Genomic DNA, 27,653 nt, shown 5'->3' with positions numbered 1-27,653 from the left:
TGGAGTGCAAAAAAGGGAGGTGAGAGGAGGTCAGGGAAGCAAGGAAATGAAATGTAAGATACGGAAGAATAAATTTGTTTTTAAGTGTTTTTTATTTTTATTTTTTCTATACTTTGTATTTTGTATGTTTTTTTTCTTTTTTTCTATATTTTCTCTTGTCTCCTTTATCTTTAACTATGTAATTTTTTGTTTCTGAAATGTTAATAAATATCATTTTAAAAAAAATGAATTGTTCACATTGACTCTGTTTTTATCCAGTCAATTTAGCTTAAGCTTTTCAAAAGTATTTATATCCCATGGGGAAAGTCTACTACCAAAGTTTAAAATAGATCTCATGAAAAGGAGAGTACTGTATCTAACAAGATATCTCGTTCTGAGTATTCATTTGAGTATATTTTTTGTGGGTAACTCTTATTAGATATTTGATGCTTTAATTTTTAACACGTTGCCAACACAAATTGTATCATCCCTGAGTGATGAAAAGAGTGAACTTGCACCAGACAGAAACTTCCTTCCAAAATGATGCTGATGATTTATAACACAGTAAGCAATAGTAGATGCAGGCCTCATACACAAGGGGAGATGTGTCTGGGCAGAAATGGGCCGCTATCTCCCTCATCCTTTGGTGATGAGTTTAAATTCTTACTGTTAAGTTTTGGGTGGACATATCAGACGACACAGCAATTCTTCAGACAGCTCTTGTTTATTCACAGGCCAGAACAGAACTGAACTGAAGGGTTCAGCCAACCTGCTAATATAGAGCTCATTTACAAAACAACAGTAACAACTTTCTGTAACTATCCAATCACTGAATGTCACTCTCAATTCCTTATTTGCATATGCGGACCTGAGTGAAAACTATCTACAGTATCCCCCTGCTGGCCCAGGGTGAGAACTTCAGTACATAACATTTACATAGTGCCTTCTTTCAGTCTCTCCCAGGCTAGGCTGTACAGGAGCTCTGGAGATGTCCTGCTGCATCCAAAGTGATGGGAATGTCTCTTTGACCAGCCTGTTAATAGTGGTCATAAACCCAAACAACCATGGAAGCAGAGTTTTTATCTCCTGCATAGAGTTTTCAAAAGCAGCATGAGACAGTAGTCCTCCTTTGATCAGAGCAAGAAGCTAGGTTAATGACACCAAACATCGCTTGGGGCAAATCCATCTATGAGGAGCCACATCAGCAGTAATGGAGTGGATTTATGGGGGGACAGGACACATCTCCGGGACATTTTTCACAGTAGGACTGATGCCTCCCAGAGTGTCTGGCAGCGTATTGACTGACCTTCCTTGCTCTGGGAAGTGAATGAGGGGATAATGAATGTGCTGCCAGACTTGAAGGGTGTGTGTGTGGGATTCTAGAAAGGAGTCTGTTCAATTCCATCCTCATTGTGATCCACCACTCTCCATCTGCCTGGTTGGTCTCGTCAGTCTGTCCACAGCCTTTTACCAGGGTGGTGGCTATGGCCCTGGACCTGCACCTGGTAGCTCAGCCCAACTTGGTTTGTATTTCTGATTACAGTAAAAGTAAAAGGTTGCATTTCAGCTGCCTGCTGGTCTCTTCTATTGAAGCTCAGTGTATGTTACAAATTGAACCTATGTTGTCAGAAGTAAGCATCCTTGAGTTGAATGGGAATTATTCCCAGGTAACGCTATTGAATAATGGCTAATGCACGAGATTAAATCCAGTGTAGTCTAAGCAGATGGGCAAATAAGTAATATAAATTGAGCTGCTATTAGAATAACCATTAAGCTTTGGTTTTTTTCCCACTTTTGGCATTTGCATAATCACTAGGAAGGTATTATTTTGTTTTATCAGTGGCAAAGGGTAGTTTATATACTGCATTTATATTTTACTTTGCTTTTGAATGAAGCACAAATAACTGACTGTTTGGGGACATAATATAACCTAATTGTTCTAACCAATTTTAGTATTGTTTATTTTTTATTATTATACCTGCTCTGGGACCTTCATGGCAAGGGGGGGGGGAGAATATATATTTTCATAAATAACACCAGATAAAGTTGTAAGGTTAAATAACATGGCAAATCTGAAATGTTGATTGTTTCCTTGCAAGTAATGAGAATCCTTGTAAGTGATGAGAAACAAAGCATATCATTTGAACAACATTTTAATATTCTGAAATTTTTAAATAAATTTTATCAATTGGCATATAAATAAACAACATAGTTGCAGTATTTCACACAGTTCGTGTAATAAATAATTATTAAATAAGGACACAATGTATAATTTTGTAGACACAAGAATGCAGGAAAGTCTCCAAGCCGTGTTAGAATACATATTGAAATGTCTGCTGACAACAATTATGACTGGTACCATAAACAGATTCTTAATTCTCCGTAGGAGAAAATTAATTCTCCACCATTCAGCACAGTGTAAATCTTCACTCAGAAAATTTAAGGAAAATGATAACGCTGCAAATTTCCGGCCACTCCCACCTGCCACAGTCTGTTCTGTAGTAAGTGAGAACTATTCATACACTAAAGGGAATTGAGCTTGATCAAGTCCATACTGGCTTTCTTCGAAGCAAACAGTTTCTTACGTTTGATTAATTTAATTGTTAGAACATAGTAATAAATAGGAACGCAGGAAGAGCTCTGCTGGAACCAACTTAAAGATTCATTTAGACTGACATCCTGGTCTCACAGTGACTAATGAGATGCAAAATATGGATACAATGGCACTTCTTTCACCTGAGAACATACCCTGGCTTTGTTGTTAACTTGTGGCCAATAAGATGGAGGAAGAGTAACATTCATTAAGAATGAAAGTCTCTGCAATAACACTAAAAGGTATTTTCATGTAATCAAAATAGCTTAATGAAGGGCTGCCATATGTCCTGGAACTGGGCTACAAAATGGCGTCTGGGTGGATTTATGCTGTGCAAGTAGGGTGATTGGGGGGAGGCTTTAAAAATGTTCCCCCAAAAACTTTGTCCAGATTTTCTCTTTGGGGCATATTCACATTTGTATATGCCCTGTATGTCTGGACAACAAAACAGGTTCATATTGCTTGTAGGGTTCAAATGAAGATGCATTTTAGGAACTAGCAGGCCGTTTTAAATTACTGTGCACTGCAGTGGTCGGTGGGTTTTCTGAATCAATGATTCCCATAAAAAGGTAAAGGTAAAGGTAGCCCTGCCCGTACGGGCCAGTCGTGTCCGACTCTGGGGTTGCGCGCCCATCTCGCTTAAGAGGCCGGGGGCCAGCGCTGTCTGCAGACATTTCCGGGTCACGTGGCCAGCGTGACGAAGCTGCTCTGGCGAGCCAGCACCAGCGCAGCACACGGAAACGCCGTTTACCTTCCTGCTATAAAGCGGTACCTATTTATCTACTTGCACTTAGGGGTGCTTTCGAACTGCTAGGTGGGCAGGAGCTGGGACCGAAAGACGGGAGCTCACCCCACCGCGGGGATTCGAACCACCGACCATATGATCGGCAAGTCCTAGGCACTGAGGTTTTACCCACAGCGAGTGGTACAAACAGTAAAAGGGCTTTATCTATTAAAATATCCCTCACACCTCCTTACTTTGGGACTACAAATATGAACAAGACCTTGTAGCAACTCTGCATATTTTTTAATAGTTTAGTTTCAGTTCAAGACCTTTCCCCAGAACATTATGCAGCCTAGAGGTAGCTTATTGGTCACAGTACTGAAACAGTCCCCTTTTAAAATGGTGTATTACATCTTACTTCATAGAATTACAGTCATACCTCGGGTTACAGGCACTTCAGGTTGCATTTTTTTGGGTTATGGACCTGCCGAAACCCGGAAGAACCGGAACGGGTTACTTCCAGGTTTCGGCGGTTGTGCATGCGCAGAAGCGCTAAATTGTGCTTTGCTCATGCGCAGAAGTGCTGAATTGCAACCCACGCATGTGCAGACACACCACTGTGGGTTGCGAACGTTGTGGGTTGCGAACGTGCATCACAGATCACGTTCACAACCCAAGCTTCCACTGTATGAATTAATTAATTGGGTTTTTTTAGAGTATACTTTTTGTTCTCTTTTCTTTTTGCTGGCATTTTGGAAATGTCCAAGTGAACCCACATGCCCACACTGAATAGTTCAATATACCCCACCCACCCACCCAAAAGAAGAATGTGGCTTGCAGACAATATTTACATTTATATTACTGACATAGCGGGTGTTGAAACAGCAGGTGTCCTATTGATTTTGGTTTTCCATGTGAAGCTGATACATCTGTAAAAATAGACATTACAAAAATGTTAAACACTAGTAGACAAGTTGAAAAAGCAAATGCCAAAAACAAGATAATGATGATTGTGATTACACTTTTATTACCTGCTGTAGCAGTGTTATAAACTCATCCAAAAATGTTCTTAGGCTCTGTTTCTTATAACTGGTACATGAAGGGCACGTCTGTCAGATGAAGAAAAAGTCTTAATTATTTTTCATGTGTTTTAAAGAGATTACACAATAAAATTAATTAGCTGTCTCCATTTTTTAAAAAAGAAACAAAGGTGAGAAAGTAAAATTGTGCTGTCCCCTATCTTAAGTGTTACCTATTCACTTTTGTAATGTTTGTGCCACCTGATACCCTTGGTCGCAATGCTTAGTCTCTAGGAAACTTGTTGGTGATCATCTTTTATTTCATATATCCCAGGGCTGAACACAAACACTTTCTTTGAGATGTGGTATTTTAGCCTCATCACCTGGAGCCATTTTCAAATGGTAAAATGAAGCAGGAAGCTCTGGGTTCAGCCTTCTCCTTAAGAACAGGTGTATGACTTGAGGTCTCACAGGTCCAACACAGCATCTCAAAATTCTAAGTTTCTGTCATTGAAACTCTATGGTATATAATCCTATAGGTCTGAATGCAAAACTGGGTGGCAGAAAAGCCAGCCCAGTCTTCACACTGATTATTCTAGTTTATTCGGACAATCCTACATAAGCAGTGAGTTTTTGGCAGAAGGCTGCCAAGGTAGCAAAGTGTGACTTCAACCCCAGCATACATTTTCCATGAATTTCAGGAAATTGTAACTTGCAGTCTTACCACATCAGAATATCGTTTTGCCATTTAAGAACCAAAAGGAATCCTTACAAGAATTTTCCTAAGTAGGTTAGTATCATCCATTTGCTTAAGATTTGGAGATAGTGACATGTTTAAGGCCACGCTGACCAGGATCATAGAGAGCTGTAGCCCCACTGTAGCCCCTCATGCCACCACAGAAGTCATTATAGAAGACCAGAATTCAACACTGCCCAAGAGAATACCGCTAGAAAAGGAGAGTGATTTCTCCAAAAGCCAACAAGAGTGTGTGGGTCTGGCCAATGTTTGTCATAATAATAACTGAGCTGCTACTTGAAACAGGAACTTGAAGCTTATATTCTTACTCCTGATCATGTTACACCATAGTTTAATTCACTCACTGTTTATCCAAGTTTTACTTCTCAGCTGGGGGAGCTACATACCTAGCTTCTAAAAGCAATTCTGCTCTTAATTCTATTGTCCCTGAGGACACAGCAAGGAGAATAGAAGTTGGAAATAAAGTGTCCTATATAATCATAAGAAGTTGTCTAATGGCTTATTCACAGTGCCATGTGATGATTCAAGCTGTGATGCTATATAGTTTATGTGTTGACTCCTATTGTATCAGCTTCCATTGAGCTTTCTAAGCACATTAATCCACTGCCCATCTGTTGAGATAGACATGTGAAACGTAATTATTTATAAAGTTAATCTTGAATGATACAGGCACAAATCTTTATGTCTGGTAAACCTGCTAGCCCCCTTTATTGTTGCAGAACCTAATGGAACATACCAAAACATCAGACAAATTATTGGGTCAGTCCATTTACTATAAAATAACATGTTATCATTAGCCATACCGAGTCAGATGCACCGGGAATAGGAGGAGGACGGAAATATTTGATGCGAGTGAGGATCACACCTGTTTTGCGATCCTGTAGTGGCCTTAATAATATGGTTTCATTTTTGAAGCAGTCTAAGGCAGGGAGGAGGCAAGTGCCCTGGAAGGAAAAACATATATATCGTTATATTGATGCAAGATATTCTTAGACTTCTGGTCATATTTGAACAGTCAAATTTGTCTTCCCACATGAAGTGTTTTAGGTCCGTACTCATTTTACCACTTCATGTTGCCATTCTGACAGCTTTGCAAGTACAACTGGCATTTTTCCCATTTCAGTTTTGCATGTGCCCTTCACACATACAGTGCAAAACCAGTCCAGTTTCCAACAGCAGCCAACCCATTACCTTCAGGAAACCTGCAAGTCAGGTGTGAAAGCAATAGCCATCTCCCACTCTTGCTCCCCAAACACTGCTTACTCAAGCTTGTAATCTGCCTTGAGCTTCCCAAATTTACAACAATGGGACCTTTTCTCCCTCTGCAGTTTTCAATTATAGTACTACACAGTAAACTAAGACCGCTATGCCCAGAAAACTACTAGTACAGAATGGTAGGTAAGGGCATTAAAAGACTGTTGTGTGTGTGAAACCGCTAACTTCCTGAGCCTAGCAGACTGTATTGCTTGAAAAGTTATGATTAAGCAGTTAGTCACTAACTGTAGATACATTGCTTCTGGGATCCTGGCAGGGTTTTCTCAGAGGGAAACTAGTTCTGTTTGTTTTAACACATACTGAGCTATTTAAAGAATGCTAATTTGATGGGAACTATAATAATATCTTACAGTTAACAAATGTAGCAAAGAAGTGGAAGACCTTCCTTGCTCAAGTTATGAACAAAAACAGAATAGCATTCTGAAGCGTAACAGAATGTAGTAAGCAGAAGGAAGTTGGGTGAGTTTTTTCTGTTACTTTTAAAATGTAAGTTTTCAGTTATATTGTTGTTCTGTAATTGAAGCAATTTCTATTTGGTCTGATTTATTTATTTTTTAAGTCAAGGCAAACAAGAGTGCTCAATTTTCATACTTCAGCTTTCAGAAATATATACCTTTTTATAATGCATACTGATGTCAAGTGTAATGCAACTAGTTCATGGAGCAATGTTATTTGCCCTTCTAACTATTTTCAGGAAACAATTGTATTTACGCACATTTAACTCCAAGATCCCTTGCTGAGTAAAAACAATCTTCTTCTTTCTCAATTATTTTAAATGCAAAATGCCAATTTAAAAGTGAAATCTCTCTTTCTCTTTTAATGTTATCCTAGATCATGCTTAGAATTACAGTCACCTTTCTTGTGTTAGTCCTCCTTCATCAAAACAATATTCAAAATGTCTCTGGTGATAACTTTATGTTGACCAACTAGGTTTGTAGAATAGCCAGCTGATGGTGGCCTTGGAGAACCTGATATTATAGCTAAGTGGATATTATGACCCAGTTTTAAGCAAGGACACCGTGGAAGCCTCGCCTAATAGGCTTTGAGCTTCTGAAAGAAGAGTGCTGTACAAGTGTAATAAACAACAAACTTTTGACCTGCCATTACAAAACACTTGCTGCTCTGCCTGCAGAGCTGGTGCAATAAAAGGTATAATCAGCTGCCTTTGTTTGGGACTAAAATGGCATCAGTCCTTTCTACCACACACCCTGTTAACAAATCAGTAATCCGTTTGGATTGAAAGAGCTGTATGTTCTAGCCTTTGGCCAATGTATATTTATTACTTAATTAGAACAAAATAAGAAACTAATCCTGCAAAGCGATGAGTGCTTTTTTCTCCTGAGATCTGGTTAATCCTAAATCACTGCTTCTTTGATAGCAGCTTCTACCAGGGCTATTTCCCTTGCACAAGAGCAACCCAACAATGGATGACCAGTACCCATGATATAGGGATTCAGCACTATGCAATACACATGGCATCAACAGCTACAATTTGAAAACAAATCTAGAATGTTTAACAACAGAAAGCAAATGTTGAGTCAGTCTTACCAGGATATTTCTTGGTGAATGTAGTTCAACAGTATCCTAGATAAATATAAAAACAAATACATTTTTATATTTCATACTTTCATTTAAAACTTTGTTAATTCCCCCCCCCCCCAATAAATAGAAAATTTACATTTCGCTTGCATTGCTATTGAAACCATACTTACATTTTGTATCCTACGCTGCAAGTATTTTAAGTTCTCAATGAGTTCATTAAAGGCCGTAGTGGGTCTCTTGACTGTAGCAGCCTGAATTAGACTGGTAGAAAAGGCACAGAGCAGACAGTAAATGAGCACGCTTGACATATCTGCAGGAATTTAATTTTAAATCATAAGGAGAATAAGTGCTCTCTGAAGAGTTAGGTTAATTTAGCTGTTCTCAGGTACGTTATACCTACCTATTTATTAAGACTTTCTGGCGAGATAAGAAAAACCACACATTTCACTTTGGAAAGCTTTATTTCATGGATTAATGAGTAACCCCTTTTTCTTTTCCACTGGCTTGATGCATATAGGTGAGAGAGTTTGTGCGTAGGAGCATGGATTCATGAGTTAAAATATGTCCCATTCGCATATTGGGCAGGGAAAAAGAGTGAAAGGGTGAATTCCCATTTTCAGTATGAGTCATGTGCCTCAATATGATGTATACGTAATAAATGAAGATGATGTATGTGCATGACGGACTCTTACCTGTCATAATTTGGCAGACCCAATTTCACACCAGCAAATCAAATCTTAACCCAACTTTTTCCCCAACAGAAGTTGGGGTAAAATTTTAGTTGCTAGTTTTGAACCCTTAAAACAGAAGGGGAATAAGCATTATGGATGGAGTTGTGCTTTTTTCAGAAATTGCTCAGCTCATGTATGCCAATTGGTCATCCAAATTATTAAGAGTTTGTTCAAACGCTCCAAGATCTGAATAAGTCCTTTCCTGGGCTGTTTCAGACTTCACATGGCAAATTGCTGGTCTAGAAGTATCCTGTGTCATGATTCCACTTATCATGAAAAGCATACACGTTAGAGAGATGTGTCATAAGTTTTTCCTCTCACCATCCCCCCAAGGACATCAGAATGGCCAATATAGTCCTCTCATTTGATCCTTCCAGCAATACTGTGATGTACCTTAGATTGAGAGATGGTGACTGGCCCATGGTCACCCAGTCAGTGAAGGGATTTGAACTTGTGTCTCGCCCGTCTCAAACCAGCACTCTAACCACTACACCAGGGGGAACTGACATGGCACCCTCCAAATGTTGTTGGAGTGCAACTCCTATCAGCCACTGCCAGCATGGCTAATGGTCAGGGATGATGAGAGTAGCAGTCTAACAAAATCTGGAAGACGCTGCATTGGCTGCACCAGTGTTACCATCACTAGCATCATAGGATGGTACCACATAGAATTAATGCTTGAACTGCCCCATAATAATAATAATAATAATAATAATAATAATAATAACAATAAATTTTATTTATATCCCGCCCTCCCCAGCCGAAGCCGGGCTCAGGGCGGCTAACAACAATAAAATAATACAACATTCTAAAATCATTTCATTAAAACTAATTCAACTCAAATTGATGGCAACCATTAGGCTAAAGTTCTGTGAAGATTGCCAAAGGAGGGAGTCAGGCGGTGCCCTGACCCAAGGCCTGGTGGAACAGCTCTGTCTTGCAGGCCCTGTGGAAAGATGTCAAGTCCTGGGAATTTGGATGACGGCTTGTCTATTTGTATCATCATTCTCCCATTCACTGCTGACTGTTCAACTGTGGTAGCCTAAGAGGCACGTGATGGAAATTCTGGAAGGGTTTAGAGCCACATTAATAGCAAAACCTATTAATTACCTCAGAGGTAATTCCCACCATTTTTCATGGAGTTTATTCTCTAGTAAATGTATTTAGGATTGCCATCTGAATGAGCTCTGGAACCTTGAATGAGCTCTGGAACCACATGCCAGCATTCAACACTCCTATTGTTCTAGGTGCATTTTGTGACAGGGAATTTCATTAATGTGAGCAGTTTCTGAGCTCTGGACGCAGTACTGAACCTAAGATTTCAGATTAAAACTGCCACTGCTGAAAGAAAAGGAGGACCTTTTCTGTCTCTCCACTTCCAGCCACTCTCTGAAGACTGGAGAAGGGACCCTCATAAGAAATTTGGGGGGTGGGGGTGGGCAAGGGAAGTATGGCTTTGTTTTTTGCAGTCTTAAGATGAGGACTGGGCCAAGTGAAAAATGAATGTAAGTTCATTCATTTTCAGCTTTGTATTCTTGTTATTAAAAAAAGCGCGCCTACACTCCATTGCGACGCCCATAACCTAAGTTTAAGGTGCCATTTAGCTCCTAGCTTTCATATCACAAGGTGCTGGTGTACGTGGCTTTCCCTATTTCCTTAGGACCCCACACCACAGAAAGGGGTTGCTGTGGTGATCTCTTGGTGTTGTGTCATCTACCTGCTTTTTGCCCTTCATGATTGTCTTCTTTCAAGAAATACAGTTTTTGATGATGGAAAATATCATTGAAATCGATGTGTAATAACGCAGATAATTTTCTCTCTCTCCATTCTCAGATATGAAGGACTTTAAAATATGGCTATTTTTTTTATAGCTCAGCTTCAGTGGACCAGTAGGGCTTTTTAAAATGTAGGATGCTTTATCCCAAATATTTAGGATTTGAAACAATAGATAAAACACAAAATTATGCCAAGGCTTTCAGAAGATGTTCCAGCTTGAGACTTTTGGGGGAGGGAGACTCATTGGGGCACCTTTGCATATACCCTAGTTGTGTTGACTAGCTAGTACAGATGGTGATGTCACTCTGTGTTAACTGTAGAGGTCACAACTGAGCATAGGGCAGCAGATGATTTTGTTGCTCTGTTGTAGGGGCATAAACTAGAAGGTGTCACCAACCCTGAAGCCTCTCTTGTGTGGTGGTGCCCATGAAGTGGCGATCACAGGTTCTGGCAAGATTTCATGGAGATTGCATGGAGTGCACGAGATTTCATGAGATCTCACCAGAAACCACTGGCACTGCCAGTGCTGCTTCTCCACTGGCAGTGGTGCAGGTGGGGAGCCCCTGGAGGTACCATCTCTTGGACTTCTTCAGCCCACCTTATGAGCAGACTGTCCCTGCTCACTTGTTCCATTTTGTGGTTCACTTTGTGACAGGAACCCTCAGCTTTGCTTAGGAGAGCCAGTGTGGTGTAGTGGTTAAAAGCAGTGGACTCGTAATCTGAGGAACTGGGTTTGAGTCCCCGCTCCTCCACATGCAGCTGCTGGGTGACCTTGGGCTAGTCACACTTCCTTGAAGTCTCTCAGCCTCACTCACCTTACAGAGTGTTTGCTGTGGGGGATGAAGGGAAAGGAGATTGTTAGCCTCTTTGAGACTCTTTAGGGTAGTGATAAAGCAGGATATCAAATCCAAACTCTTCTCTTCTTCTTCTAGGAGGTGAAGACACACTACAACATTGGGAGGACTTTAAAGTTGTGCTATGTCAGTTGAACATTCTGTCCGTTCATGCTCTTCAGCTTCCCAGAGAATGGTTCCCCCTCTCCTACCCACCTATACTGTTCTGATTCTTCTTCCAGCTCCCCCTGCCCCCCAAGCCAGTTTTGGGGGTGGGGGCAGAGAGAGGAGAAAGCCCCATAGTGCAAGTATAAGACCTTGCACAGGGCTTCCACTGATGGAATTCATTAGGTGAATCCCACCCATTGTTTTCTCCAGGTTCTCCTTGTGTAATTCCATTATTAATACTGGGTTGGATCCTAAAGGCTGCATGTGCAAATGGAAAGCACTCCTGTTCACATAAGGGGGTTGAGGATGACACTTGATGAATTCCTTTTCTCAGCCTCCTGCACCACAACCAAAGGACTGCTTTTTTGCGGATGTGTGGAGTTGGCACAGGGGGTTGCAGTGGGAAGGAGAAAGCTGGAAAAACCCCAATCCAGAGGCATAAATTTGCTCACAGTTCTTATGATCTAACCTTTTGAGTGTTAGGTAAAGGTAAAGGTACCCCTGACCGTGAGGTCCAGTCGTGGACGACTCTGGGGTTGCGCGCTCATCTCGCTCTATAGGCCGAGGGAGCCGGCGTTTGTCCGCAGACAGCTTCCGGGTCATGTGGCCAGCATGACTAAGCTGCTTCTGGCGAAACCAGAGGAGCACACAGAAACGCCATTTACCTTCCCGCCGGAGTGATACCTATTTATCTACTTGCACTTGGACGTGCTTTCGAACTGCTAGGTTGGCAGGAGCAGGAACCGAGCAATGGGAGCTCACCCCATCGCAGGGATTCGAACTGCCGACCTTCTGATCAGCAAGCCCTAGGTTCTTTGGTTTAGACCACAGCGCCACCCACTAGTCACCTGCTAATTTATATGATAAAAGCTTACCTTAGTGATCTGAAGCATTAAGCACTTCCACAGATATTGATTTCTGTGTTTTATACCCCTTTGCTGCCACACTGCAAACCTCTCTCAGAATGGCAATCTCTTGAACATTAATAAAAACAAATCAATAAAACAACTCTTAACAGTAAGGCACAACAGCACAAAACGCAACACAACATGGTCAGTTAAAAAAAGTATCAGATGGAACTAGAGATGGACAAGTTGGTCAATTTTGTTTCTCCCACATTTCTCATTTTTCCAGTTGTAAGTTCACTTCTCCACATTTCCACATCAGTCTGTGTTTTTAATGAGTGATGTTTTAATGTACTTTTAATCTTTTGTTGGAAGCCGCCCAGAGTGGCTGGGGAAACCCAGTCAGATGGGTGGGGTATAAATAATAAATTATCATTATTATTCAGCATTGCTGTGGCATTTAATCCTTGCGATTATTTTATCTGCTGTTCATTTTAATTGCATTTCATGTGCTTCTTCTTTTTTAAATTATAATCCTGTTTTATCTAATGTTGTGCTGTAAACCATTCTGCAATCAGGATGTCTACACAGCCTGATTGGTAGATAAATAAATAAATATATAAATTCTCCAGGCAGGGCGCCAACCAAGGATTTAAAAGTGTGTGATCTCTCTACGGTATCCTGTGCAGTTCATGCTCTTTGAAGAACTGATATAGTCCACATCTGATAAGAGCAGGGGTTACTCCTTTTCTAAAAGCTCAGTTTAGGAACATGCTGAGTCAACAGCTCGTGGGCTTTAAATCTGAATTCTATTCAGTGGAATTCTAGAAACCCTGGGCAACAATTCTCTGTTTCCCCTCACTTACCACCCAGCTACGGTGACTTAAGCCCTCGTTCACAACCAGGTTTCCCCACCCACCTGTTCTTAAAGTGAAGAGATGCTTTTCCTATAGCTTAGTCACTATTGGGTTAGATACAGTTCAACCCCTTTAAAGGCTAATGATGAAATTAACTGCTTTCAAAGAATTTTGTTGAAAGTGACCCCTGTGAAGTTTCATTCATTGCAGAATAAGGAAATGATTGGAGTAGAGAGAGAGAGAGATTGGGAAGCATAAGAAGGGATCTGGGAATTAACTCTGGTTCGAACTTGTGCTGGCTAGCTATCACAGATTATAGAGGGAACTGCACTGAGAAATGGTTCAGAAATAGGTGATTCACCCTTTCTCCGTGCTCCACTAAAAACAAAACAATTAATATGATTCACTATAGAAAGTATAAACGAAGTTAATAATCATCACGTTCTCTGTATCATAATCTATACAGCATTTATGAGGTTGCCTTTGTTTCTGGCATTGTGGTTGCATTTTACTTGAAAAAGGTCTGACAAATTCGCTGATGCTTCTGGGGACTTTTCAGATTTCTTTTTGCTTGTTAATGCAGTTCTCATGACATCATTGAAGGGCTAAGCTGTTTTGCTCAGTAAACTTTTTCCATAGAACATGTTGCATTGCTAAGCTTTTAAAGAATAAGAACACATCCTGCAGGTTGTTGGGTTTTTTTTTAAGTAGTTGTATTCAGTGCTGTTATTTTTGCATTTCTGTTATTTCCTTTCAGCATTTTTCCATCAGCTATCTGTGGCAAATCAGTTTAAATGGGAACAATGGGTGAAAACGTCAATGTGAATTTGAATAAAACATGAGGAAAATTTCCCCAAAGCTTAACAGTTACCTTTGGAATTAGTTATGTGTATTCATAAGTATTTATAATTTTTTTGAAAAAATTAAGCTTTGTAATGTTCTTCAACAGAACTTTTGGCACATAATTCAGTTGGTTGTGAACGCATTTCTGTTAAAGCAGTATGGAGTAAACTAGATCCATGTAACATATGATTTTTATTTTTATTTTTTACAATCAAGCGATATATATAGATTTAATGCACTAAAGAATAATAAATAAAATAATAAGTGCCACTAAATATTTTAAATGATGTTTTAGAATTCCTTCTTCATCACTCTGATCTGTGTGCATATCACATGTGAATTAGGAGCCATAATTTGACGTAAATGAAGTGTGATCTGAATTTCTCCCTTCAGTGGGAATCTGCTTTCAATTTGATGTGTATTTGAATATGCATCAGTGTTATGCCTCAATCATTCAGACACAGAATTATCAGCGCGCCTCAAAGAAGGGGCAGGTTTCTAAAGCTACCAAAAGCTGAGACAGAGAAAAACTGCCTCCTGCTCATCCTCTATTCTCTATTGTACTTGCTGCCATTCCAGCTCCAGCTCCCCACTTGTTTTAATACACGTGTCAACACAGGCAGACACCTAGTGCTGCAAGGAGGGAAATTCCTCTCCCTTCTTTCTCTGGCATATTGGGACAACAGCTTAAAGGTTTGTGGGAGATGTAGTTCTCCCAGGGGCTCAGTCTTTCAGAGGAATCTATTTCCCAAGTGCTGTTAATCAGCATACTGGAGTGTCTGAGAAGGAAGTAGAAGAAGACCCTTCTCCCTTTGAACTATGCACCTCTCAGACTGTTGACCAGTATACTAGATAGCACTGCAATTCTTATTGCATAATATACATAATTTAGTACAACAAAAACAAAAACAAAATGTGTACACGTGTAAATTCTCTAATATATTTGAAATCGAATGAACACACGTCTGCCAATCTTTGAAAGTCCGTAGAAGTATAATAGTTGAAACAAAGTAATAGGTGCTATCCTGTGGGCTAAACAGTAAAACTTTTTAGGTGTTCATGGTGCCGAAGTAGTAAGTGAATAACAACGTAAGACAGTGATCCCGGATAATCTGACTATTTTGCTGGAATCTTCTTCAGCACAACTCATAGATTAGAAAAATGCACAAGGAGCAGTGGTCATATGACGTGTGTTCATTTGATTTTAAATTCACTAGAAAATTTGCAAGTGTACACATTTTGTTTTTGTTGTACTAAATTATGTATATTATGCAGTAAGAATTGCAGTGTTATCTAGTATACTGGTCATCATGTTGCTTGTGTTGTTTGTTGTGTTAAGTTTGCAACACAAGGGTTTGTTGTTCTGTACCTCTCAGACTGTTGGCATCATTGTATATATTGAAAGTAAATGGTGAGGTGTGTTTCAAGGGTGTGTGCTGATGGGGCATGCGTCTGGAAACAGAAAGGATGGATAATGTAATCTGAGTCCTACGAATTTCCCTAGTTTTCCTCTCCCCTCCCTCCAGGAAATCCCTTCCCCAGTTAATTGCTAAATTAATCTGATGCAGGTCTCTGAGATAATATCCATCTCTGTTCATGTATGACTCCAATCTTACATGTAGCTAGAGTTAAATATAAGGCTATCATGATCATCATTGGCTACTTTAACCATAACCATTATTGCTTTCAGTGGGACTTAATTCTTAGCAGATAGGTTTAGGATTGAAGTCACACTCATTATTTAAATAGTGGGCCACCACTAGACCTTTTGGTGTAGTTTCATAGAATTTTTCTCTGATTACTTGGAAGTTTCTGAAAAATGTCTGCTGTTGATTTAATAAAACACTTCCCAGTCAGAAAAAAAAAAATCAAGATAGTGCACAACATATACAAATACAATAGTCTAAAACAATACAAAATTGTCACTAAAATGACTAATTTGAAAATTAAACAACTGGACAGGCCTGCTGGCATTAAATGGTCTTCAAGAGATGCCTGGAAATTAGTAGCTAGGAAGCATGCTGAATCTCTGCTGGAAGGAGTAGTCCACAACGTGGGACCAGTGACACAAAATGGCCTAGTTGGAGCAAGTTGGGTTTCTGAAACCCTGGATAATTAACAGCACAGCTGGGATATAAGGGCTCAGGCAGACCGTGTCAGGCATCAGAGAATCCGATCCTCCCACAGCAGGCTGCCAGGGACAGACAGACAAAAAAAGCTCTTACCAAAGTCTTTTATTCAATATTCACAGAGAGAGGCTTAGAAAGGCAACCTCTTGGAGTAATGGCATTGCTCTGAGTAAACTCCACCCTCCTTTCCTTCTCAATTGTCAACAGCACCCCCCCCCCTTACGGTGGCTGTTTAAGGCCATTTGCCTCTTAGCTCTTTGCTCTCCTACTTTCACTGCTCACCGGGTTCTGGGAGAAAGGGGGTCTGGAATGCTTTCTAGTGATAACGTGTCAGCTAGCTGCTCTGGTTCTGCTTGCTTCCCCCCCTCTCCCGTTATTTCCCAGCTTTGCCCCTCATCTATCTGAACCATGACCTTCTGGAAACCACTGTTGTAAATTTTTCTGTCTTCCTCTTCTCTGGAAGATTGAGGCGGAGGGGGAGGCAGTCTCTACCATTCCTCCTCAGTCCAGTCCCTGACAGTAAGGTACCTTGCCCCCAGTTTGTCTGGGGCTTTGTATATTATTACAAGAACCTTGTATATTGGTACTAATGGTATTAATATTGGTATATTGGTATTAATATTAATGGTACATTGCAATGTTACTTAAGCCTCCCATGTATCATACTGTAAACCACAATTAGTGAGTCAAAATCTAATGAGATGCCTCTTTACAGCCCAACAGGAATAAGTGGTGAAACTGTAAACCCACTGAAGAATTAAGTGAATCATACCTACATCTAGGCCTCCCTCAGTTCCCCAAGGCAGCTGCTAAAATATAAAGTGAAAGGAATAAAAGCACTAAATGATTTAGAAGTACAATAAGGATTCAATTGTCTTTATTAAACCAGAACCAAATCAAAATATAACTCAGATATACATGTAAGCAGAACATTAAAAACAAACAGGAAATTGGAAATGAGAGCAGAGTAGCTCCAAAGTGTTATGCCTTGGAACATGAACAAGTAAATAACTTCAGACTGCAATTAAAGAAGAAGAAAAGATCAGAGAAATAACCCACAGGTGTACAGATGAAGTAACTTTCAAGCTTGGCCCATCTTACCAAGTTTCACTATGAATAATAAAATGGAACTTAAACCAAAGGGGGGGAAATCACTACTGTTCCCCATTATTACCGTAAATGCAAAGAAAAAAAAGTAGGTGGAGATCATGTTTCCAAGGCATCCCGTTAATCTGTTACATATCAACAGTCCCCAAAAGCCCCAAACGAAGAGAAATCCCCCCATTCATTGGCAGACTGCATGCCGCACTTCACGTTTTCTTCACCGCCATGCCCAGGCGTTGTGACGCCAAATGAAATTCTGACTTCTTTTTTCACATTTCCATTTCTGTTTATCAGATTTCCTGCCTGCCCCAAATTGTCTGTATCTCTGGCAATCTAAATCTTGATCCTTGTACACAGTGGCTGGTGACTAATGTAAAAAGTAAAAGTTCCTCTTCAGGCTCCTCTCTCAAAGTGTTCCAAAGTGCGCTTCCTAGTGTCTAAGGCTCACTTGTCAGGCTTGCACTTCTTCCAAACATATATATGGATATAAGAGCCCTGCTGGATCAGCCCAAAGGCTATCCAGTCCACCATCCTATTCTCACAGTGGCCAACATGAGGCCTATGAAATGCCCACAAACAGGACTGCATATAACAGCACTCTCTACCCACTTAGTATAATGGGCAAGTCAGATTCAAAGGCATACCATCTGACAATGGACCTTATCCTTCATGAATTGGTCTAATCCTTCTTTAAAGCCATCCAAGTTGGTTGCCATCACTACATCTAGAGAGAGAAAGGATTGTATAATTAAACTTTCTCCATCCTGTGTTCTAGCATTAGGAGAAGAGAAGGAAAACTTGTTTCTATCAACTTCCTCTTCTATTGTGTCTGCCCCTTACTCACTTTTTCCTAAATTAAAAAGCTCAAAACGTTTCCTCATTGGGGGCGGGGGACTCAGGCAAGGTTTCTTTCATGAGAGTGTTGCACTCCAAAGTACGCACAACCTAAACACTGCAAGAGCTGGTTTAGAACATGCTGGAAGTCAAACATCGGAATCCTCTGCTAGGCCCATAACCTACTGTCAGTAGATCATTGATGGCTGACCCAGCAAAACTGTAAAATCATCCCTACCTTGAGAAAGTACCATAGCTGCCTGCATTTTTAAAGGGGGGGGGCCTCTCGGGTACAGTCTAATGCTGGTTTATTGAAGATCTCATAAAATTAAAAACTGCATCATATGAGACATCAAGCAGTAGATTACATACATGCATTTCCTACATATAAAACACCTAGAATGGAAGGAATTGACAAGTGGTCCTGCTTAGACTGTGAGACAGTAATTTCTTATATAACGGCCCAGACACTAGCCACAAAAAAGCTGTTAATCAACACCAAGTAACTGTTTCTAGAAAAAATGAACTTTTTAAAGCATTTATTGCACTGACGCTTTCAGGGAAGGTTAGGAATTTATATGCACTTTCATTGGAAAGATCACCCACATATTTGCTTATTTAAGATATTCCACATCACAGATTCAGGCACCCATGTGGAGGATCATGCCACTCAGAAGAAGCTGCCATGTGAAAAGCAATGATTTGGCATATGGACCTCACTGTGTGGCACTGAGTGCAAGACCTAAGCAAACCCGACATTAAAAACATGCCAAACCAAAGTCACCCTTAGATGGCTTGTGTTAACTTCACTGGGGCTACTCCCAGAATGAAAGAAAAAGTTTACGCTTAGGTCTTTGCAAAACTCAAGGGCTTTGTATAGCAAACATTTATATAATTCTATAAGATCTGACTCAGGGACACGGGTGGCGCTGTGGGTTAAACCACAGAGCCTAGGACTTGTCGATCAGAAGGTCGGCGGTTCGAATCCCCGTGACGGGGTGAGCTCCCGTTGCTCGGTCCCTGCTCCTGCCAACCTAGCAGTTCAAAAGCATGTCAAAGTGCAAGTAGATAAATAGGTACCGCTCCAGCAGGAAGGTAAATGGTGTTTCCGTGTGCTGCTCTGGTTTCGCCAGAAGCGGCTTAGTCATGCTGGCCACATGACCCGGAAGCTGTACGCCGGCTCCCTCGGCCAATAAAGCGAGATGAGCGCCGCAACCCCAGAGTCGGCCACGTCTGGACCTAATGGGGTCCCTTTACCTTTATAAGATCTGACTAACAAGATTGCAGCAGTGTGGCATACACTGTAAGTACCTCCATATACAGCAGGGACAGGGAACCTGTGGCCCTCCAGATGTTTAGGGATGTAACTCTCCACTGGCCAGGCTGGCTGCGGCTGATAGGAGATGAAATCCAACAACAGCCTGAGATACACAGGTTTCCCATTCCTGATACAGAGCACTGTTGCTAGCTGAATCCCAGTGATATGGGTTAAAATTCAAATAGTGGGGGGTCAAACAAGATGCAAGAGAGGAGAAAGGTGATCATGAGTGACTGTCCATTTGATCAGAGGAACAACAGGAGAAGGCAGTGCTTAACTCTTCCCCCTCCAGATGTTTTCCTGCTCAAAATTCCATCCCCATCTGCTCCTCACTAGCTGAAAAGGGCAATTTCGAGAAGAAACTACTGGAGGGGAGAGGGTTAAGCAGCTCCAATTTGTCCCCTGACATTTCCCTGATAAAACTGGAAGCCTCTCGTGACCACCCTCACATTTAAGTTGCATTAAGGGTCAGGACTCTGCTTGGCACTCCGTAAGGAACTGCTGGCATCCAAAACCATCTACCTCATAATCTCTCCCCTTCAGTTCAGAGTACCATCCTTTCTTCTTTCAGTGAGGAAAAAATTGAATGTTTCTACAATTAAGGCTCACACATATTCACCTGTGTAGCTGAGCGAGGAACATGTTATTGACAAATAAAGATCTTATCACTTTACCATCCAAACCAAACATATGTTGCTGCAAATTCTTTAATGAAGAATTACAAGTCACAATTCTGGTGTAATTTTTGTTGTTTTTAATGGGGTAATAAATCATCGTGATATCTCTCAAAGTCCTAGGAAGGAGGTTACCTGTGCTCTTACATTTTGCAAGTTTTATAGTGTGAACAAATCTTAATTCGGTCAGATACGAAGCAGAGTTTTTGAGTCAGGAACTGTTTAAATCCAGCACCTTAAAAAAACAACCCCGAACCTATTTGGCAGATATTCTCTCTCTCAATCAATCTCAATCTCTCTCTAAAAAAAGCACCACTCATCTCCCTCCCTCAATCCAAACCTGGCATCCTATTGAGCTCATCAAAGAATAGCAGAAATATTTTTAAATCTTTGCGGGTCACCTTTTAGGTAACATAGCCATTAATATAGACTGGTCTTTTTCATGATTCTCAAGAACTCCTGTTCATCTATTTCACCATCGCCATCACGGTCAGCTTCATCTATCATTTCCTGTAAAAAAAAACACTGAAGATTAAGCACTGACCTGGAAGCATCCAGCACTCATTTTGTTAAGTGTTTTCTCAGCTCCATTATAATGCCCAAAATTGAAATGCTTGATGAATAAATATCCTAAATACAAACAGCAAACTCTTTTGCCAAATGCCTCTGCTTATGTAGTCAAAACAGAACTGTTTAAACACAAGGTATCAGCAGGATTTGAAGACACTCATGTTTTCAGAACTACAAAAAATAGTCTTCTTTTTTTTCCCTTTCTCTTGGGGGAAGGGGGGGGCAAACTTCCAACAATCAGGACTGAGCATGTTCAGTTCTACAAAATGATCACTGCATGTTGCAGGAGTGCGGAGAATACCAGCAAGGGGGAAATAGAACACCATATCCTGGAAGAAGTGATGGCTGAACAGGTGTACTTCAGAGCCCTCTGAAATATGCACAAATACAATTAAACAACCCAATGACCCTCAGTGCTGCCAGCTCCAACTATTACCCAACTATTTAAAATATGCAGCATCTATGAATCAAGGCTTACCAAAGCAAAACATTTACCTGTAACTCTTCATCTGTTAAGTTTTCTCCAAGTTCCTTGGAAACTCTCTTTAGGTTTTTAAATGAAATCTTGCCTGTTGCATCATCATCAAATAATCGGAAAGCCTTTAGGATTTCTTCTTTGGTATCTTTTTCACTCTTTGAAGAAAAGGAAGGGGGAGAGAAGTAAAAAAAGAAGTGCTGACTCTTACTCCAACTGCACAAAAGCAAAATTATGTCTTACCATTTTTTGGGTCATCATAGTCAAAAAGTCTTCAAACTCTATGACACAGCTTCCTTCTTTCCCGATATCTGCTACCATCTTTCTAATTTCTTCTTTCTTTGGCTCAAAGCCAAGAGCACGCATTGCAACCTGTAATAGAATGCAAACCACTTTTACATACACAAGTTCGTGTTGGAAACATAAGGGAGAGCCACCTGGAAGCTTGTGTGACTTATGGGCACCAGCTGATTAGCACGACAGGAAGCTGCCTTAAACCAAGTCAGAAAAATGGTCCATCTAGCTCAGTATTGTCAACACTGGCTGGCAGCAGCTTCCCAGAGTTTCAGACTGGTATATATATTTTTCCAGTCCTATCTAGAGGTTGAAGCTGGGACCTTTTGCACGCAAAGCAGATGCTCTATAACTGAGCTATGGTCGTTTCAGTTTGTGTATTAATAAGCTACATTTTTATGTATGTAGAAATAGTTCTGAAGCAAGAAACAGTCAGCCTTCACTTACAAAAACCACAAACCTGAGAGTATGCCTCACTAAAATCAATAGGGCTTACTTCCAAGCATACATGGTTAGGATCACACTAGGTAAAGGTAAAGGGACCCCTGACAGTTAAGTCCAGTCGCAAACGACTCTGGAGTTGTGGTGCTCTTCTCGCTTTACAGGCCAAGAGAACCAGCGTTTGTCCGCTCTGCAGACAGTTTTTCCGGGTCATGTGGCCAGCATGACTAAGCCGCTTCTGGCGAACCAGAGCAGTGCACGGAAACGCCGTTTACCTTCCCAGTGTAGCGGTGCCTATTTATCTACTTGCACTTTGATGTGCTTTCAAACTGCTAGGTTGGCAGGAGCAGGGACCGAGCAAAGGGAGTTCACCCCGTCGTGGGGATTTGAACCACCGACCTTCTGATTGGCAAGCCCAAGGCTCAGTGGTTTACACCACAGCACCACCTGCATCCCTAGGATCGCACTATAAATCACTACAAGAATACACACACATACCTTTAATTCTTTAACATCAATGGTGCCAGATCCATCGGTGTCAAACAAATCGAAAGCTTCCCGGACCTCCTGCTTTTGCTCCTCGGACAATTCATGTTTCAGCCCACTTTTCCTTCGCAGGTTAGCACCCAAGGTTGGTCTTCTAAAACCAGATGCCTTTCATTAAGCGAGAGAAAGAGAGAATTTAAAAAGATTATTTGCAGAAAGCTAAAAATACAAAAATACATAGTTATCACATTCTAAAAAAAAAATATTTATGTCTACATGTATTTGATTTGCCAAAGTTGCTAAAATTAAAGAGCAGAGGACTTTTGGGCTGCAATTGTTTACCTCCCCTCCCCTCACTGTTCTGTATTGAAGTACATATTATGACTACTCGCGCAAAGGTGTTCTCACAGGTCTATATTAGATATGGAACCAGATCAGGCAATACAACCCCCTTCCCCCAGATCTGGCCCATCACATATTGGGGAGAAAGCACGCACAACTCCTTCCCTCCTTCCTAGCACACCAGCGTCACCTGCCCCTCCCCATCTCTACCTGTGGGGATGGAATGTACAACGGCCGCCCACATGTGTACAGTTATCAATGCACATAGGCAAAAAGAAAAACATCAGGTTTGATTTTCCTATTAAAAGCAGGAAATTAAGCACGCACACAATTATCATCTACGCACATAGAATTGTGCAAGTGTCACTGGGTTTTTCCCGCCTCGCATATACCATGAAGGGCATGGCAGACATGGTGGGTGGAGACAAGCTGCACACACATGCTCACCTCCACAAACTGGGGAGATGCATTGTCCAAGGCAGCTCATTCAACAAATACATGTTTGAACACACACAGGCAGTCCAGCTGTGTTGTATAAGCCTTTGCCCCAAGTAAGCATGCAGCCGTGCCACCTCACCCTATGCAAAGAGGAGCTCTAAGTAGATAGGCACAGACCAGTACCTTTTAATGCAGCTACTAAGCTCGCTTTTCACTTTCTCAACACCACTTCTGAAGTCACTTCTCTCTTCTGTTTGGCAGCCCTGCTTTGCACCCATTTTCACCTTCACCCCTGTGTCTATGCCTCCCCTCTTATTTTGTGCAATCCACCCTTGCACACAGCCCCTCCCACGCTAAGCTGGAGCTTCCTCCCCATCCACATATTGAACTACTAAGCACCCTTTTCACCTACTGCCCACTTATTAAGCCCACCTGTTCTTCAAACACTTTCCTGTCCTTGTTTTCATTATCCTATACCTTCTGCTCCCTTTTTTGCAACTCCCTTCATACCCATTTTCACCTTTACCCTGCATTCTCTTCTTCATCCTCCTTCCACACAGACCACACCCACTTTCATATTTCCTGGTCTATTTCGCAGCCCACACACTCCGTTATTATCTTCACCCTAACTCCTTTTTTCAACTCCCCCTTACACAGAGACCACATCCGTTCCCATGCTGTAGCCACTTTTGCTGTGATTATATAAGTTGCTGTATCTTTAAGGCAAATAGAATCTTAGAGAAGCACACCTGCCAGTTACTTTGTTCAGTTAGAGAAGGTTCAGTTCAGTTGATAGATGTTGTACCTATACATACATGGGTGTTTATGCTTGCTAATAAAATACCTATTCTAAATGATTACATTGAATCTGGAACTTCATGTTGAAAACAACACATGGTACCAGGGATGAAATACATTGTGCTAAAGTACTGTGGAATATTTGAGGGCTCTGCATCCTTTTAACTCTTTCACACAGGGCAGCTGAGGAAAGGAAGAGGGAGAAAATTTGAGTACAGTGGTACCTCGGGTTACATACGCTTCAGGTTACAGACTCCGCTAACCCAGAAATAGTACCTCGGGTTAAGAACTTTGCTTCAGGATGAGAACAGAAATCGTGCTCTGGCGGCGCAGCGGCAGCAGGAGGCCCCATTAGCTAAAGTGGTGCTTCAGGTTAAGAACGAACCTCTAGAATGAATTAAGTACTTAACCTGAGGTACCACTGTACGAGAAAAAAATGAGAGGCGCTGAAAAGAAAATGGCAGTTTTAAACAGTGGCAGAGGGCGACAGTGAGTGGAAAATTGAGGTTTTAAATAACAGAGTAGAGCAAGCAGAAGGAGATAACTGAAGGGGAAAGTGGTGGTTTAAAACAAAGCTTCAGAAAGGAGTGGAGAGAGGCTCTGTTGTGTTACCTTTTCGGTCTTAGCTTCTGTTTTGCATGCACCTCTGCTATTTCTCCTTGTTAAAACCTTTTTTGCAAATCTATTCAGACTTTTCCCACTTCTTTCCCCTCTCAGTGTCCTTCCCTTCTAGTTCTCATGCCACAGCCACAGCTGTTGTGCAACCTGTCTTCTCTTTGACTCCCCTACCTCTACCCCACCACGACTTCATGCAAATCCAGGATTGTGATGTGACACTGCAAATCTTCTAGTGGAGGCTGTGTGATGGCGGTCTTACCATTATACACACACATGCACATTGTGTGAAGAAGGCGTGTTGAATAGTGGCTGTTCAAACTGCCTCAGAGAAGGAATGCTGCTTGCTACATGGAGGCGCGACACAAGTTTGCACAGACGTCTGGAGTGTCTGGGGCAAACCGAGCAGACCCAGTCACCCTGAAAGCCAAGTAACCCTTCCCCCAACTAAGTCTAAAAAGTGGAGAGGGGCAGGAAAGATGGGGGCTGGCACAAGAGATCTAGGGCTTGGGCACTGCTGCCCCACAGTCTTCTAAATTTGAGATGGAGGCATCAGTTATAAAGCTAAATGGCACACTTACCTGCAAGGAACTCAGTGGGTCTTACTTCCCTGTAAACATTCAAAGGAGCATTGTGTGCTGCCAGATTCGTATTGGCGTTGTTTTTACTCGCCTCAGCTTATCATAGGAAACCGCGAGAAAACCACGAATAACATGATGGGTGGGGGGTGACAGATGTTCCGGGGTGGGCAGGCTTTGAAGAGATTGGAATGGGCGGGCAAACAGACAGATTTACCAGCTCTGGTCCTCCTAAGTAGGAGGCGGGAGCAGGCACTGTTTTATAATGCATGAAGAACTGCGGGCAGGAAGCACAACTCACCATTCTGTAAAGTCTGTCTCGCCCCGCGCTTGGTTCGCTCAACGAAGAGGCGGATGCCGACTCTTCAACCACCTGCGTTCTCTGACTCATGCCGCTCCGCCCCTAGAAGCTGAACACTGTCCAATGACAGAAGGGATTCCCGGCAAGCCCCGGCTCCTTTTCTCTTCCTAGGGCCAACCAGGCGGCAGGAGGGGAGTTGCGGGCCTTGTGACATCACGCAGAACGCTGTTGCCGTTTCTGGCTGGATACACAAACAAAGCGGAGGCGGTGTCCTGGCAACCGCCCCCCCTTCCCATCGGAGGGCGCCGGCGCGCTGTGAACAGGGAGGAGAGAGAGCGGCCAGGGGCTTGATTTATGTCAGGAAGCTGGCCCCTTCCCCATTTGTACTGCGGAGTCCTGGAATAAGTGAGGGAGCAAAAAGAAGCAGGAAAATAAACTGCCTTTTAGCATGTGCAGAGTGTCTCTACTAGTACAAATCCCTTAGAAGATGATAGTCACATTGACCCGGGTGGGGAGAACCCTGAACGCCATAGTGCGGTGATGCCAAAGTTCTGAGCAAGCTTTGGAGCTCTCCAGGACGCTTCTTCGGCGTGAATGTTGATACTGGACGTAGGTTGCGCAGGTATCAGGGAGCGAGGGAGGAACAAGAGAGTATAGGAGTCAGAACATGAGGTGAAAAGGCTTCAGTCTGCAGTCTGTCCCTGCAGAGGGTTCTCCCTGCACGCTTCACACATTAACCACGCAGTCCTCTTTTGCGCCCGCTGACTTAAACGGGACTTGGCTCTCCGGGAAGGGCACCCAGTAATAAGGCTGCAGTTAATGTGGTTCCTGGGGGAGGAGAGTTTGAGCCGCAAACACTTCCACTTTGAGAAGCGAGTTCCAAGAATTGGCAGGCAAGCAGTCGCACTTTCTAATCCTTTCGGTGTTGGTTTTGCAAGTCGAGAGGCGGGTGAATACACGCACGCATGCACAGTGCACTTCTCTGAAATATTACACTTAAACGATACTTCAAGGCAGCATATTCAAACTAATTACAGTCAATACATCTCTTTTCTGCGAATCTACAACGGCTCGGAAGAAAGAAATACTGTAGCGGCTATGACTGAGCACAGAGAAGCGCGGGGGAGGGAATCGAGAAAATCCAGTAGCAGCAATTCTTGTGCCTTAAAAAAATTGTGTGTGTGGTCCCTTCCCTCTTCAGAGACCACCCAAAAAATGCACGGGGCACACCTCTGCCCTTTTGTATTCTCTGACTGGTCTCCGGCCAACGGCCACTGCTCTTCCACTTCTCTTGTCCCGCCCCTTTACCTTTGCATCCCCACTAACAGCAAAGGCTGGGCTATCATCCCAGCAAGGGCTGGGTAAGGGCAAGGGCTTCAGTAGATGTTACTGAGCGTGCTCGGAGCTCAGGAGCATGCTCAGTAGAGTGCCTTGAATTCCGTCCGGGGCGGGCAAGAGAGTTTGTGCTTGCAGGCTAGTGAGGGCTGGAGGGAGAGAAAGAGAGAGAGAGAAGATACACACAGAGAGAAGCGAAAGCAGTTGGGAGCTCTGTGGAAGGGAGATGAAGAACTGATGCTCAGGCTCAAGGCACAGCGTGATGCCATCTTTCAAAGGGGAACCTAAAGTTAAGCAGGTAATGTATTTTTTTAGGGCTGGCCGCTCCGGGCGGTGTGCTGGGAAGTATTGGGCTATGGTGGTCCTGCTGCCCAGGGAGAGGGCAAGACCTACGCAGCCCTCTCTCCGGGTGCTAAGTGCAGGTGAGCCACCTGGCTGGCCCGGCAAAGTTGCTCTGTGCCTTCCCCTTGGGGGATGCAGCAGTATGGCTCGAACCTGCTGGGTCCAGTTCCTTCCTACAGCACACAGCTCAGGCGGAGAGAGGGAGCAAGCAAAGGTGCTGGCAGTTGCCTTGGTCACTTGCTGCGTTGCTTAGCACAGCACAGAGCAGAACATCCCGCAGTAAGTGATGGCACCCACTCAACAGGACTCAAGCCTTCCAGGAACCGCTACGGCTTAGTAGCAGCTGTTATGCACACAGCCTTCCTGGGAAATTGAGGCCTTGGCAGCTGCCTAGCTATGCAAGCTCTTCATGCAAGCCTTGAATATTTTTTCCAGGCATTACCTGGACACCACAAAGGACAGAAGGAAGGTACAGAGATAGGGTCACATTCCCTTTATTTGTTCAGCCCGTTATCCATCATGAACCAACAAGTTAATAATGCATGTGAGTTTTAAAACCACTTGACCTGCATGTTCATGCTACTTCAGAAGTGGGAGATGTATTTATTTATTGCCTGAGGGCTATTTTGCCAATTTA

The 27,653-nt window shown here is 42.3% G+C and overlaps 2 protein-coding genes and 2 long non-coding RNA genes across 4 annotated transcripts in view; 2 read left to right on the top strand and 2 right to left on the bottom strand.

The window, feature by feature from the left end:
- Positions 1-4,135: 4,135 nt before the first annotated feature.
- LOC308486012 lies at positions 4,136-10,635 on the bottom strand. The gene is made up of 6 exons (XR_013990899.1): positions 10,338-10,635; positions 8,060-8,150; positions 7,896-7,931; positions 5,876-6,016; positions 4,328-4,405; positions 4,136-4,225 (listed from the first exon to the last, which is right to left on the bottom strand). It is a non-coding gene; the product is annotated as an uncharacterized lncRNA (long non-coding RNA).
- A 211-nt stretch (positions 10,636-10,846) lies between these two features.
- LOC308485605 lies at positions 10,847-11,386 on the top strand. The gene is made up of 2 exons (XR_013990648.1): positions 10,847-10,948; positions 11,329-11,386. It is a non-coding gene; the product is annotated as an uncharacterized lncRNA (long non-coding RNA).
- Positions 11,387-20,064: 8,678 nt separating this feature from the next.
- Positions 20,065-25,470, bottom strand: LOC308485868 (uncharacterized protein). The gene is made up of 5 exons (XM_081022107.1): positions 25,340-25,470; positions 22,280-22,435; positions 21,290-21,418; positions 21,067-21,204; positions 20,065-20,511 (listed from the first exon to the last, which is right to left on the bottom strand). The coding sequence occupies exons 1-5, from the start codon at positions 25,427-25,429 to the stop codon at positions 20,422-20,424; spliced, it is 603 nt and encodes a 200-aa protein (XP_080878233.1). The 5' UTR covers positions 25,430-25,470; the 3' UTR covers positions 20,065-20,421.
- Positions 25,471-25,686: 216 nt separating this feature from the next.
- Positions 25,687-27,653, top strand: part of FGF2 (fibroblast growth factor 2) — a 57,890-nt gene continuing 55,923 nt past the window's right edge. Inside the window, exon 1 of the transcript XR_013990785.1 lies at positions 25,687-26,972. The gene's annotated coding sequence lies outside the window, so the exon portion shown is untranslated. The remainder of the gene's footprint in view (positions 26,973-27,653) is intronic.

The sequence above is a fragment of the Podarcis pityusensis genome, assembly GCF_964106645.2.
Source record: "Podarcis pityusensis genome assembly, chromosome: 9".
NCBI classification, from domain to species: domain Eukaryota; kingdom Metazoa; phylum Chordata; class Lepidosauria; order Squamata; family Lacertidae; genus Podarcis; species Podarcis pityusensis.
The sequence above is the reverse complement of the archived record's forward strand: the minus strand, read 5'-3'. Positions and strand labels throughout refer to the sequence as shown.

Coding starts and splice junctions, on each gene's coding strand:
- LOC308485868 (XM_081022107.1), bottom strand. CDS start 25,429: ATGAGTCAGAGAACGCAGGTGGTTGAAGAGTCGGCATCCGCCTCTTCG. Junction 21,205..21,289: donor CTATGATGACCCAAAAAATG/GTAAGACATAAT, acceptor TTTTCTTCAAAG/AGTGAAAAAGATACCAAAGA. Junction 20,512..21,066: donor TAACAGATGAAGAGTTACAG/GTAAATGTTTTG, acceptor TTTTTTTTACAG/GAAATGATAGATGAAGCTGA.